Here is a 15,281-nt window from a genome sequence, read left to right on the forward strand (position 1 = left end):
GGCTTCCTAGAGATGTGCACCGTGGTGCCATGATGCACGGAGGGAAACGTTCACGTGCCATAGCGGGGCTGGATCGAACTACCTGCCCTGGATCGCAGACCTCACCTCCGGTAAGGAGGAGGGGGGGGGGGGGGGTCCGATGAGCTTGCTACTCATGTGTGGTCTTGAAAATGCGTCGGACACATTCTGAAGTGACGGTAGCTTAGAATTGACCGACGGAGTCTACTTAATCTGGACACCTACTCCAAAACTCACTTTTGCCGGCTGAAGGACAAACTATCCTTTATTCGCACACCTGGCTTTTCCCGATCACTTCTCGAGTCCCTTTTTTCCACTTCAAAAAACGTGTGGTTCACTTCTCATCCCGGACTTCACTGAACTCCTCTGGCTCTCCTCTTTCCTCTCCCAATCTCCTCCTCCCAAATCCCCTTTTCCTTCCTCCCGTTCCACTTTTTCTTTGTTCTCGTCATTCTCCCGGATTTAGTGTTGTTACATTTCAGTTTTGCTCCCTTTTCTGAGCATTTTTTGCACAAGGGGCATATAGATTAACAAATTTAGCTTTTTTTTTGAATATCTCAGTGGTTCTCAAATGGTTTTTTTAAGCTTCACTTCCTAACATCATGTTAATAATTTTAACAACAATATTTGGGTTTTATTTTAACTAACACATACTTTTAATAGTGCATGATTATTTTTACTAACAATAGCATAAACTTATTTTAATAACTTTTAACAAAATTTTAAATATTCAACAAAACGGAAAGTTACTCAAAATTTGCCTTTCATTGTTGACGACATTGTCGGTAACAACGTAAACCGAGATTCGGCATTCTAAATTGAGTGGTATTCGGAGAAAAGTTCGAAATTTCATAAAAACCAAATCGGAATAATTTTAAGGATATTTTTCCTAGAAAGTTCAATAAATATCCTTGATTTTAAGTACAAAATATTTCTTATTTCAATAACATATTTCAGAGACAGATCCGTTTTTTTGCGTCCAGATATTAAATGACTCTAGCTTTAAGGAAGAAACAATAAAATAATATGGCCGGTGACATTTCTTCTCATAGTGAATCGATTGTTCAAATAGCTTGAGGAATTTGGGGAATTTTACTCGAGCGCTCTACTTGGGATTTGGAAACTTAGCTTAAAATGTAAATCACAGTTTTGATTTTTTTATTTGTTTTTTTATGATAATAGGCCATATGAATAAAAATAGGTGAATACTCTTTATTCAAATCTCGGTGAAGATTCTCAGATGTTTACTTGATAGCTTCACATAAATATACTGCTGTAAATCGCATATCTGTCCCATTTTCATAGGAACCCAGCAAAGATGGGATTGATATGCGATTCACGGCAGTATAGTAGAGTACATATAAATTCAACTCAACTTTATTCATATTGCCTAACGTAAAATAATATCATTACTTAATTTAACAACAATGTAGTTTGTACTCTCAACCCCACATATCTGTGTCCTCTAGAGTTCCTTGTAGTGGGTTCTGTAAGAAACAAGAAAATACAAAGATATTTATAAGTAGTTTATTCTCGATGTTCTTAGCTTTGCCGTCTACCCCCGTTGGTTTGACCGCATTTAACCTGAACACTTTTTAATTTGACCCCCTCTAATCTGCACATCGTTCAAAATAAAAATGGTTCAAATGTCATACTGCTCATGAAACGGGATGAAACGGAACGCAGAATCAAAACAAAACAGCAAAAAGGGTTACCATCAGTGTGTTATTCGATGCCCACAGGGTTACTATAAGTTCAAATTAAAAATGAATCCCGTTGGTTTGCATGAAGTGTCGTTCAATCCAACGGGGGTAGAAGGTATTATAAAGCGGCGTTTTGTTTGGCCATTTGGTATGAGGCCGTTTGGCATTGAGACGAGATACATACATGAATACAGACGAGATACATACATACAGACGAGATACATACATACATACATAGTTCAAATAGTTTTTGTTCCATACCGCTCATTCGATTTATGATCAGAATCCATGCCCTCTCCCAATTTTAAGCTTGTTTGGTGGAAAATTGAGACTTGTTGCAAGTTCCCGACTAGGGGTAGAGCTCGACTACCAAAGCGAAAAGGCTCAAAGCGAACACTGTAGGGCTAAAGCGCAACAAGAAAATCACAAATAATAAATTACGTTTTAACTACATTATATTTGAGGCACATCTTGTCCCCTTCTCACCTATTCTTCTAACTTACTAGCTTGATGTTATTTCCCCATACAATTTTGATCTTAACTTATAGGGTACTAATAGTACCGAAGCTACCACACCATCGCTACGAAACCCGTCGACAACGCTATCCTGGGCTGCGCTAGCAGTTCCGGCCGCGCGCCTTCCATCGTGGAGTGACCCGCGCCACCGTTCCACTGTAAACGACCCATGAATCGGAATTTGCTTTAGATGTCCGTTTGAAAATCGCCGTTCGTGTTCCGTCGCGGTTGAGTACCTCTGGCGACTGACCTCCGTACTGTCTTGCGAATGGAAACGGCGAAAATAGAAAAACCCCTATACAGGGGTAGCACGTACTGCCGATCCGGTTTTTGCGCCACCGATGGATCGTTCGTGCGTCTCCTGACGGATACTAATCGCCGATGCCAATAGCGTTGCTCACGTGCCCGTCGTGGCCTAAGGAGAAAATCGCCCGGAAGCGTGTTCCTCGATGTGAAGAATTAGCATCAAGTTAAAATTCACAAATATAAAGAAATTCAAAAAAAAAAAACGTGTTCCTCGTCCAGGCGAAAGCGTGAGCACCCCACCGGAAGTGTCGTATCAAGGGCTTGTAGAATGTCCGAGACTGATTTTTGATCAGGCACAGTCGTTGGCTCACCGTACACGCAGAAAAAAGCATGGTAAAATCAAAAATATTTCAGGTAAACTCAAATAAATTGTCAATTTGTTCTGGCAACAAAAATAAAACTGTTTGGAGCAAATCGAATGTCACATTTGAAGCAAATTCAATCCATTTTTGAAACAAACATGCATCTTCTGACAGGTTATGTTAGAAACAAATGTAAATTTTATTGTTTTTTGTGGCAGGTCGGCCCTACATAAATATTTGTTTTCCAATTAAATTACAAAGTCATGTCCTGCTCTAGCAAAACCCACTTCCCGCGTGGCACTTTCAATGCCAGCATCATGTAGATAACATACGCTCCCGAAATCAATGGGATTTCGTGGAAACTTTTGGTGAAACTTGCCTTTTTTGCAAGAGGAAATCTTGTTTGGTGCTGCAGCTGGAACTTGAGAGTTTTGTTTATGTTCTCGACGGCGGAACGGGGGTCTCTTCAATGGGTATTGTAAAAATTAATATGTAATTGAGATATTGCGATTTTTTTTTCGACTTAGACATTGATGCGATAAATTTCGTCGTACTCATATTTCGCTTTCGATTTCGCTGTCAATCTCAGTCGCAGGGTTTTTGCAACTCGCCCGATAATGTGACAGTTTTCGCCGGCCGTCTCAATGTTTACCATTAAGGTCTTTTGTTCTCGGTCCACCAGCTGGTCATGTTTACACAACAAAACCAGCTGGTTCACCGATGTTTACGTTCATCCTTATTGTTCTCGGCTACCAGCTGTTTATGTTTTCATAACCACGGAGAAAAAAGATTAGTATATACAAACAAGTTTTAGTGCATTTCAACTAAAATTACAGGTTGAAATTTGCACAAACAAAATTTTGGTCGAAGCTAACGAGATGCACCTGTAAATACAAACTAATATTTTAGATTGTTTTTTCGTCTGGTAATTTGTAGAATACAACAAAGCTTAGTTCAAAGCAACTAAAAATTTGGTTGCTGGGTTTGACAGCAACAAAACCGACAAACAGTCTAGGTAATTTCAAACTAGGAAGAACTGTTTGCTATTACTAAACATTAGTTTGATGTAAATAAATGTATTGGTAAATTCAACGTTGAGTTTTGGTTCTCATTATGATGTTTATTTACCTCTATTTTTATTTGTTTTCACTAAAACAAAAATGCTGCTAGAATTTTGTTAAATAATTTTATTAACTCAACATATAAGTAGTTATAAAATAATTCTATTTCTAAAGGAAACAATTCCACATTATTCATGAAAATGCAGTTGAGCTACTTCAGCGAATCTTTTCCTCTTCTTGGTTCCTTCATAATAAGCGACTCTGGTGTACGGAAGCACAATCCTTCGAAACATTCACCATTCTGTAAGAGGGCCGAGAATAAAACTTGGTCAGCAGGAAAATCAAAAACAATAAGAGCTATTATCCATTCATCTTACCTTTGACAATCAAAATGTCGAAATCGTGTTCCTTCGCAATACTTTGCATTTTTTTTCTGGCTTCTATTTAAATGCATCAAAAATCCGTTTTTGGCTTCAATCGGTACCGCGAAAACTGAAACTAAACAATAATTATTATCATACAGTAATAATCACGATGATCGAGGGTGAATAAATATTCTCGAAACTTACCGGAAAATCGATGCGTACTAAAATGTTTTAGAAGTTGTTCGCAAACTAATGTAATCTACGCAGAGGCAAATGGCGGTGTTTATACAGAGGACACCGAGGCAGCGATGGACTATGGATGACAGAATCGAACAATCTAAGAATTTGTTAGATTCTAATCAAAACTGAGGTCGATTTTCCCCCAACCAAAATTTTAGTTAAACTCGATGGGTTGAGTTGATTGAAACATCCTAAAATTTAAGTTTGTTTCTTGGTTTGACATCAATAAATAAACAACCTGATATTTGGTAAAATTAAACTACTGTATTAATGGGGATAACTATAAGCTTGGTTTGAAACAACAAATGACTCATATAGTTTGCTAATGATAAAGACAACCAATCTACATGGTCGATGCCAACCAAATGAGTGACTTTGAATTAACCAATTGTAACTTGATGACAACCAAATTTTAAGTTTGACGAGCAACAAATATATTGGTTATTTCAAGCTCTTCTGATTTTTCTCCGTGACAAAATCAGCTGGTTTCGCCTGAATCGGGGAAAGAAAGCGAAAATGTGTCATAAATGTTAGGTTAGTACCATATTAGGGCGAGTTCAATTTCGTCGCCAAAGTCTGATTATTCGTAAAAAATACAATAGTTTTAAAAATTAATATTTTAGTTTCAAAAATTTTATTAGTTTACCGAATAAACTTGAGTATTTTTGTTTGAAACGAACGAAATTTGTCTCCGTATACGGTTTCGCACGGGCATTCCTCGACCATTTCTTCCTCGTAGTGTGACGTCCGGGATTGATGGGCGGCTTCCGTGCCTTGAAGCGGAGAAATCTTCCGATCTTACAGCGTTTTGTGCCGGGACGACGACGTTTTTTCTTCTTCTTCTTCTTCACTCTGTTTGAAACTGTCAGCTGACAGTTTCAGCGATTTTGGCCCAGTGACTTTGACTATATGGCCAGAAACTCATCGATTCCGACGTTGTATGGGAGTGACGACTAGCCGTTTCCAGTTGCAGTTTTGCATTCTTGCAGTTTAGAGTTTTGTTTACAGTTTTAACTTAGCTTGTTTTACAAATTCAGTTACTTCTTGGTATGTCTCAATGCATTTCGATTTGTACAGGTCAGTAAGGCTCAGATATTTTTGCTCAAATTGAAACTTTAATCGTAGGAAACCGTGCTTCGGACAGTGAACAATGATGTGCTCTGACGTCTCGGGAACTTCGCACATATCGCAGTCCTCGTCTTCTGCTATCTTCATCTTTGCCAGCCAGTACTTTGAAAAGTCGTGGCCAGTCATCAGACGGTTTGTCAGGCGGACATCTCGACCTTCCATCTGGACTTTGTAGTACCACGGCTCGGTCGAAAATACAGGAAAAATCTCGCTAAAGCGTTTACCCTTTTCCATGGAGTAGTCCTGATACCATCGGTTGGCGTTGTCCTGGGTTTGTATTTTGAATCGATACAGCGCATCATTCAAGCATAATCTATTACCGTAGGTTGGTGCTATGTCGGACAGTCCCAGTTTTGCCAGCTTATCCGCTATCTCGTTGCCTTCAACCTCCACGTGGCTCGGGATCCACTGGATTGCTGTTCCGAAACGATGAGCTATCCTCAGTATCTCCGCAACGATTGTTGAGCCGGCCTTCTCGTCCATCGAATCCTCCAGAATCATGCACGCTGATTTTGAGTCTGTGTATATCACGCAGTTGTGTAACTCCATCTGCTCGACGAAGGAAATAGCCACTTTGATCGCCGTCATTTCCGCCGCCGTGATGCTCGATTCCTGTTCCAGTCTATAGTAGTGTCTTCTTTTGCAGCTTTCTAAGTATATTCCAACTCCGCATCTTTCTCCTTCTTTGGACGCATCCGTGAAAATTCTCCTTCTTCCTCGATATTTGTTCTTCATCGTAAAAAGCACTAACTGTTTCATTTTGAACGGATTCGTTTCTTTTTTAGCTGTGTCCAATCCTTCCAAATAAGGATGAACTTCCACAGTTGCTGCATGCAGTTTCACAACTGGCATGATATCGTCGAAGATGTTTTTGTTCCTGATGTACACTTTCTCCAAGTAGCTGTATTTCTCCAAATTCAAATCATCCGGTATCTCTAATTCTCGAAGCTGAGTGGCCACCACGTTGTTTCTGCTAAAAGATCGGGCGATTTGTTTGTTGGCGACGTGTTCTTGCCTGAGATGCAATGGATATTGCCCAGCTAATGCGGTTAGAGCGTTGAGCGGCGTGTTTTCGTGCAACCAGTCACTTTTCTTAAACACTGGTTATTCGCTACTTCTAACTTCCTTTTATTCGTGGCACTGGCGTTGTTCTGCACTGTGCATCCATACTCTAGAACACTTCTTATTAGAGCTTTATAGATGTTAGCCATAGTTTGAGGATGCGATCCCGTTTTAATCCCACTTATAACCTTCAGCATGTTGAGACGGTCTGTCACCTTTCTTGCTACCTCTCTGGTGTTGGCTCCAAAGCTTAAGAAACTGTCGATCTGGACTCCGAGATGCCGATGTACTCTTACTGTTTCTACTTGCGTTCCATTGATTTTCACCGTCAGTTTGTTGTCACTGTTATGGAAGAGTAATCCTTTTGTCTTCTCTGCGTTTATCCTAAAGTTCAGGTTTTCTGCAGCCTCGATGAACTTGTCCATGTAGTTCTGTGCTGTGAGATTCAGTTGCTCTAACGATTTACCTTTTACCAGGATGCCGAAATCGTCGGCATACTGGACCAGTATGACGTCGTCGTCAACTCCAATGTCGTGTAGCTTCCGCGTATAGAGATTGAATAGCGTTGGGGACAGAATGTCGCCTTGGGGTAGTCCACTGTTGATTGTCCTCGTAATGGTCGCTCCACGAATTTGAAGACTCAACCTTCGGTTTTGTAGAAAACCAGCTATCCACAAAATTATTTCATCTGGAATTTTCAGTTCTACCAAGGTGTCGTTGAGGATGTCAGGCTTGACCGCGTTGAAAGCGTTGCTCAGATCGACGCATATCAACGCAACCTTCATTTTCTGCCGCTTTAAGTTTTGACGTTGAATAACGTCCTTCGGCAACATATAGGGGTGTAACTTCAGAAAAACCAAAAATCGGCCGCGTCACGAAAAGTGGTCAGCTTTTGAACGCTAATAACTCAGTCATTTATGAACGAATTTTAAAAATTTTAGCACCGATCAGACGCAAATATTTCCAGCAATTATGTCAATTAATAACAACTATTGATTTTCAACAGCAAACTATTGAAAATTTAGGAAAAGTGAACCCATGTTTTATTCAGCCAATCACGTTTGAGCGCAGCTTTGGATTTTCCGTCGAGCGCCTGGCAGTATAAAAGCTATTTCTTCTTCCCCTCTTCCTTCATTCTTCATCAACACCTCGAGGGGAACGCATCGGCAGAGAGCTGTGCAGTTTGCTCCGTTTGCGTTTTCATTTAGTGTTGTTTGGCAAGCCGAGCGCGGTGGTCGGTGCGGTGCGTCTTCGCGCGCAGCAGGTCGAGCGGAGTCGTTTACCGGATCAGAAACGGGGGAGCACAGCTCGGTTTGTATTTTCGCTCAGCATTCTCCTCTCACAGCACATTCTCACGCTGTCGATCGCGGTAGACGAGCGGACGCGGGACGGGACGCACCGACGACAACCGAGCAGCAGCGGCGGTGGTGGAATAATTTATCATTTCCCCAGTTCGGAAGCGGATGGGCGCCGACGACACGGCAGTAACGCGGTTTGGTTTTGTGAAATCAAAATTCTCAGATCAAAATTAAACAGCCCTTATTAGGGCTACAATTTTAAATTCCACGTAAGAGTTGATTCGAATTCCTGCAAACATTTTGAAACCTCCTTCGAGAGCACCGCCAGCAACCTAGAAGCAGCCGCGGCAGTGGCTCATTCGCATTTTCTCAGTGCGGTAGCGGATGGGCATGGCAACAACTGGGAATATTTTAACCGCTTGATAATCTATTCTAAATTCAAGATACGGTAACAAAAGCCTAAACTTATGCGCGCATCATAAATCTGTTTGAAATTTCTACAACTTTGAAAAATGGCAGGTTTGCTGGAAATGAAAACTGTTAACCAGCGCTGCCAAATTTCAATAAGAATTTTAGAACTTCAAATATCTGTAATCTTAAGAAATTTCGGTCGAAAATACATGACTTTTGTACTATATACTGTCATTCCTTACTAAACATTATAATATTGGTTAATGCTAAGCCTACCTACTGATTTGGCAATGGCTAATAATAATCATTTTAGTATATTTTAATACTTTATAATAAATTAATGCAGATAAATTTGTATGGCATTGCTGAATTTTACTCCCCTCACATCTAACCAATCACGTTCGAGAGGGGAAGCCAGGCGATTGTGCCGTATAAAAGCAAACTGCTTCTTCTCATCTTCTTTATTCTTTCGTGACCCCTCGAGGGGATCGCATCGAAGGAGAGCTAGCCAGTTTCTCCGTTTGCGTTTTCCATCAGTACGCTTTGGCAAGCCGAGCGCGGTGGTTGTCGGCTGTTACGCTCTCCTACGCATCGTTGTACACGGCGCCAGTGGAGCAATCAGCCAGTTCAAACTGGTGCGCGGCATCAACGAGGGCTTTCTTTTGCCCCGAGTTTGCGCAGCATCGCCATCGCAAAACCCCCATCGGAATCAACGCCACCGATGCCGTTCTGGATTTGGTTGGCATAGCTACCGATTTTCACCTCATACAACAATTGAACGATTATTTTACAACAAATAAAATTAAACAGCCCTTCTAAGGGCTTCAAAAATGTTCCTCACAAGAGTAAATCGAATAATTTTCTTAGACGACGCGTCGGGTCACAAATATGTCAAAACCGACTAAGTCTTAAAACCGTAGCATAAACTTTGCAAGCGGAATAGTGGAAATGTATTAGATTGTTGTAGCATCCTTTATATTTCCCAGCCAAATTTTAATGTGTGTTGTGTCCGCAAAAATTAAACATTTCTATGCCCATTTTTGCCACACAATCTAGAAGAAAACTGTAAGATATCTAGAAATTCTTAGTTATATAGTTACATATTGGTAATTCCAGTCCACCAATTAGCAAAAGCTGAATGATTTGCATTTTTGAATGATCTGTTGGATTGCATCTGTTTAAACTCTTATAAAATGAACGGTTACCAAGACAATTCTGTTATAGGTAAAGATTTTTAAATGGTTTTGAAAAATTCGTTTATGGAAACATTTTAAAACCAACTACTACGCTGAACAAGTCTTGTCGCGTCCATTCTAAATTTCTATATATAAACCTGCAAAAGCAGAGAAATTGTTCGAGAGGATTTGAAATCTGCATCAATTTTCTTCGCAAAATAATTACCTGTTAGCATCCAAAGAAATTCAAAGGTCTAGCAAACTACAGTTGGCCCGCTGAAATTATTTTGCAAATTGACTCACTGTATTTCGAGAGCAACAACATAGTTTAATGAAAGAGAAACTAGTTACGACTACCAGTACCTGGGCTGCTCATAAATGGTGAACCAAGAAAACCTAGTGCTGGGCTAGTACACAGTTTTAAAGAGTTCTGACGTTCGATTTGAATAGGTCGTATCTGTATAGGAAACCCAGCAAATTTACGACCTATTCAAATTGAACGGCAAAGTTCATAAGGAATGAATCGGATCGAAAATAATGATAAATTAAACTCCCCTATCAATTGCTGTCTACAATCAAACTAAACCAAACTAAAATTTCACATCACAGGCTTTATCAATGTTAAAACAGCATTCAATAATCGAAACTAATGCATAAACGGACGTTATTCAACGTCAGACTTGCGGTCGTGTCTAGTATATAACCCCTCCAACTTTTTTACTTCGTTGACAATAAATTCTAAACATGTGTTTGTAGAGAGTCCTTTCCTGAAACCGAAGGATGTTGGTGGTAGAATGTTCCTCTCATCAATGACTGTTTGGAGTCGCTCTAAGACTGCTGTATTCACTACCTTTGTTATCGTGGGTACTAGACTGATTGGGCGCTTTCCTGATGGGGTTGTTTGGTCTCGACCGGGTTTCGGAATCGCCACAATCCGAATAGATCGCAGCGCATCTTCCGGGAATCCTCTCCTCCACATTCTGTTTAGGTCCATCAACAGATTTTCGACAACTTGCGGGTTTAGTTTCCTTAACATTTCATACGAAATGCGATCCTCTCCCGGGGCTGATGGTTTGGATTTCTTCGCCAGTATGCTATCCCACTTATTTTTGTCTATTACATCTTCTGTAGATCGTATCACTGGTTCCGTCCACGGTTGCGGGTCGTGTTTGCCGAAGTGTTCATCTAGGAAAGCCTCGGCAGCCTCTTTGTTGTCATACATCACGTTGTTTTCCTTTCTTCTACATCGTTTGCCTGTCAATCTTCCTATTTTTCCCCACAGCTCTTTCGAACTAGAAAATGGATTAACTTCCTTCGGAAACTCCTCTAGCTTTTTCCTACTCTCCTCTCTCTTCAGTCTCTGAAAGATGGCTGCCTTTTTCTTGAATTCTATTAGGTTGCATTGACTAGATACTCTATTGAACTGTCTTCTTGCTTCCGTTTTTTCTACCCAGGCCTGTTCTACCTCTTCTGTCCACCAATGTTTTGGAACGTATTTGTCTGTTTTCCTATTCGCTCTACAGGTCTTTTTAACTGCTGGTATCAAATCCTCTACACTTTTCACTACCATCGGATCGAGGTTAGTCATCGCCTCACAGATTTTATAGTTGTTATATATGTATTTCGTTGTTGCAATTTGATTGGAGTTTAGACTGCTCTCGATGGCCATGTGATGAGAACCTACACTGAAGTCGAGAACCTTCCACTGGATATCCGCGAAAAGTTCAGCCGTGCATAACGTTATATCGATTGAAGTGGCCTTTTTGTTTAGCTGAATCGGAACGAATGTGCTGGATCCATCATTTGCTATCAGAAACCTGCTACTGTTGATTATATCTGCTAGGATATTCCCCTTTCTGTCGCACTTTTCATTCCCCCAAGCGTAATGATGTGCGTTCACATCTCCTGCTAATATCACTTTTCGGTGCCCATCCAAACTGCTAACGATTTTGGTGATATCATCTTCGAATGCATTCGCCGGTATATCAGGACTGATATACACCGACACTACTACGATGTCTAGGGAGCATATCTTTATTCCACAGACTTGGGTCCAATCTGACGTAGCCGGCAATGTGATCGCCAGGTAGTTGTACTCGTTTTGTAGCATAATTCCAACACCTCCGTAGTTGTCGTTTCGGGATTGAGCGATGAAATGGTATCGAGGGATTTTGTAGCGGTTACTTTGTTCCAAATCACCTTTCGTCCATGTTTCGGATAGCAAAACAATTTCATAGCTTCCTTCGACGAGGACTCTATGTAATTCCGCCTTGTGTTTCTCTAAACTTTGTATGTTACACTGTAAAGCTTTTAACGGTTTGAATTTTGTTATTGAATACTACGATTTACCTATTTGAGCTAGAAATTTGTGTTTATCTGTATCTGACCTGTAATGTTGGTTTATTTCGAAATGTTTGTGCATTCTACTACTGAATTCGCTAAGTTAAAATATTTTTGTGTGCATTGCTTAAACTTACTCTTGATTTCCTCCTGGTTTCCCAACTGACTAAGAAAGTCAGTGTAGAACGTCATCATCGTCGTTTTTACTGCTTGGCTAGCCGTCTGCTCCGCTTGGTTGCGCGCTTCTCGCATCAGGTGCTCCCATTTCTCTTTCTCGCTGGTGGTTTGGTTGTTCAGTGCGACACCGTCCTTGGTGCTGCTCGATTCCTCTGCCAGTATTCGATCACGTTCGTTCGTTGCTTTCATTGCGTTTGTTGGTCCTGCCTTTTGGGTCTCCTCTTTCCGCGCTCTCTTGACTCCTTGTTTAGTTTGCTTTTTCGGTTGGTCGGGGTATGTTTTGACTGCTGCTTTGATCCTCTCTCGCTCTTGGTTTGTTCGCTGCCATTGCTGTCTCAGTGACTCTCCATGTTGGGTTGCTGCATACGATTCGCCTAGCACTGGGAAATCGTTGAGATCTTCCAGCGGTGCATATGTGTTGTGGGTCCTTAGAGGGAAACACTCCTTAGCTTCTGCAAACGTTATTGCTGTTTTCGCCATCATCAGTTTGATGTTCTTTTGTCGAATTTTCTCCGGGCAATTTTCGTCCTGCATTGTATGGTCTTCTGATCTGCAGTGCGCACATTTCGGCTTATTTCGACAATGCTGTAATTCTTCCGCCGTATCGTGTTGACCGGCACAGTTCCTACATCTTCGATTCCCTTTGCATCTGTCTTCGCGGTGGTTGAATCTGAGACACTTACCACATGCCGTTAGTTTTTGTCCAAAAGGCCTTACCCTGCTGCAGCAACAGAACAGGCGGATACGATCGGGAAGAACATTCGCTCTGAATCTCACACTGATTCGGTTCGCGGGTATCTTTTTGCCGTCCACCCAGCGGTGCAAACGCCTTACGCTGATGATTTTCACGTCACTTGCGATATCACCCATTATCTCTTCCTCGCTGATGTCTGCTGGAACGCCGTCGACTATTCCCGTCACGCTAACCAGATGTAGTGGTACGTATGCCTTGTAGCTGCTCGTTGTGCTGTTGTTTACTTCTTCCACCAGCGCGTTCGCTTTGGTGTAGCTGCTGATGAAGACCATAATTCGATTTCGTCCGACTTGCTTCATGTCCGTTATGCACTGCTTGAATTTTTCATTTTTTCGCAGCGTGGATCCCACCGCGAACTTGTTGATCCTTTGTACTCCATCGTTGTTCCGTAGCTCGAAATACACTCGGTATGGGCCCGTGTCCGCTTCTGTGTACACTACGTTCGTGTATTCCCTCCTCTGTTGATATTGTCCTGCTTGCTGTGCCGATAGACTTGCTGCTCCTGCCCAGTCGGTAATATTCACGTCTTCATCTGTTTCCTCTGGTGGGTCCGGTGGTTTTTTCACTCCGTCCATTTTGGGGTTATGTTCTCGTTGACCGGCCAAAATGGCGGCTCTCGCGATGCTGATTTTTCACTTTCTGATTTCCTTGGTTTTTTTTTTTTCGATTTCACCCTGGTTTTTTAGTTTTTTATTCTCAAAAGTCTTTTTCCTTTCACAATTCACGCAAAAAACTACGATAACTTGTTCAAAATTTCCGAAAACTGATTTTATTCACGCCCCGTTTGGTAAGCACGTTATCTTCGCGCAATGGCGGAACTCGAATGCGACGTTTTTTCCACTACAGGAGTTTTGCACACTCAGCACTACAAACCGGGAGCAAACTTTTCTCCGCGATTTTTGCTCACCTTTCGCGATGGCGGCTGGAAACGAATTATGGATGGGATAGCCGGCTAGTGAAAACGGCCGTCGTTCACTTGTGCTCTTTCAGTCGTCAGACACTTGTGCTGCGGTGGTGTGTGTCTACGTTTCTCGCAAAGCTGTTGTTAGTCGAGTGACTGGAAGGGAGAGTGGCGTCATGCTCCCATTTTGACAGGTCTCCTGCTCGTTTGGAACAGGACTTTGTATGGATTTGACAGATGATCGCTGTTCCAATTTTGACATTGACGCCACTCTAAGTTAAAGCCACTCTAGTTGTTAGATTTACCGTTTGTCGGACTAGCGCGAGGAGGGGTGTTTCAATGGTAACGAGTGTGGTGTGCTCTGAATATCATTTCAGGAGGGATTTTGTATTGGCAAATTATTTATAGATGTGATCTACACATCAACGAACTTAACGGTAACAGACTGCACAAGTATTTCGAAGTTTTTTTATCTGGAAACGAATTATGGATGGGATAGCCGGCTAGTGAAAACGGCCGTCGTTCACTTGTGCTCTTCCAGTCGTCAGACACTTGTGCTGCGGTGGTGTGTGTCTACGTTTCTCGCAAAGCTGTTGTTAGTCGAGTGACTGGAAGGGAGAGTGGCGTCATGCTCCCATTTTGACAGGTCTCCTGCTCGTTTGGAACAGGAATTTGTATGGATTTGACAGATGATCGCTGTTCCCATTTTGACATTGACGCCACTCTAAGTTAAAGCCACTCTAGTTGTTAGATTTACCGTTTGTCGGACTAGCGCGAGGAGGGGTGTTTCAATGGTAACGAGTGTGGTGTGCTCTGAATATCATTTCAGGAGGGATTTTGTATTGGCAAATTATTTATAGATGTGTTCTACACATCAACGAACTTAACGGTAACAGACTGCACAAGTATTTCGAAGTTTTTTTTATCTGGAAACGAATTATGGATGGGATAGCCGGCTAGTGAAAACGGCCGTCGTTCACTTGTGCTCTTCCAGTCGTCAGACACTTGTGCTGCGGTGGTGTGTGTCTACGTTTCTCGCAAAGCTGTTGTTAGTCGAGTGACTGGAAGGGAGAGTGGCGTCATGCTCCCATTTTGACAGGTCTCCTGCTCGTTTGGAACAGGAATTTGTATGGATTTGACAGATGATCGCTGTTCCAATTTTGACATTGACGCCACTCTAAGTTAAAGCCACTCTAGTTGTTAGATTTACCGTTTGTCGGACTAGCGCGAGGAGGGGTGTTTCAATGGTAACGAGTGTGGTGTGCTCTGAATATCATTTCAGAGGGGATTTTGTATTGGCAAATTATTTATAGATGTGTTCTACACATCAACGAACTTAACGGTAACAGACTGCACAAGTATTTCGAAGTTTTTTTTATCTATCTTTATTAACGTGATTATTAGCCTTAGGCTATTTCATCTCGGGGTCCACGTTTTACTTCCCTTCCGAAAGAAGAACTCGCATTTTAATGAGTTTGTCGGGAGTGGGATTCGATCGCAAGTCTTTAGCGTGAAAGGCATGCG

The 15,281-nt window shown here is 41.7% G+C and overlaps 1 protein-coding gene across 1 annotated transcript in view; it reads right to left on the minus strand.

Annotated features, from left to right (window-relative positions):
- Nucleotides 1–1,159: 1,159 nt before the first annotated feature.
- The window catches only part of LOC109424864 (protein ILRUN), a 228,766-nt gene continuing 214,644 nt past the window's right edge, over nt 1,160–15,281 (minus strand). Inside the window, exon 6 of the mRNA XM_029858046.2 lies at nt 1,160–1,505. Coding sequence (XP_029713906.2) covers nt 1,461–1,505 — 45 coding nt within the window. The 3' untranslated portion in view covers nt 1,160–1,460. The remainder of the gene's footprint in view (nt 1,506–15,281) is intronic.

This window comes from Aedes albopictus, chromosome 1 (genome assembly GCF_035046485.1).
Source record: "Aedes albopictus strain Foshan chromosome 1, AalbF5, whole genome shotgun sequence".
Classification (NCBI taxonomy): domain Eukaryota; kingdom Metazoa; phylum Arthropoda; class Insecta; order Diptera; family Culicidae; genus Aedes; species Aedes albopictus.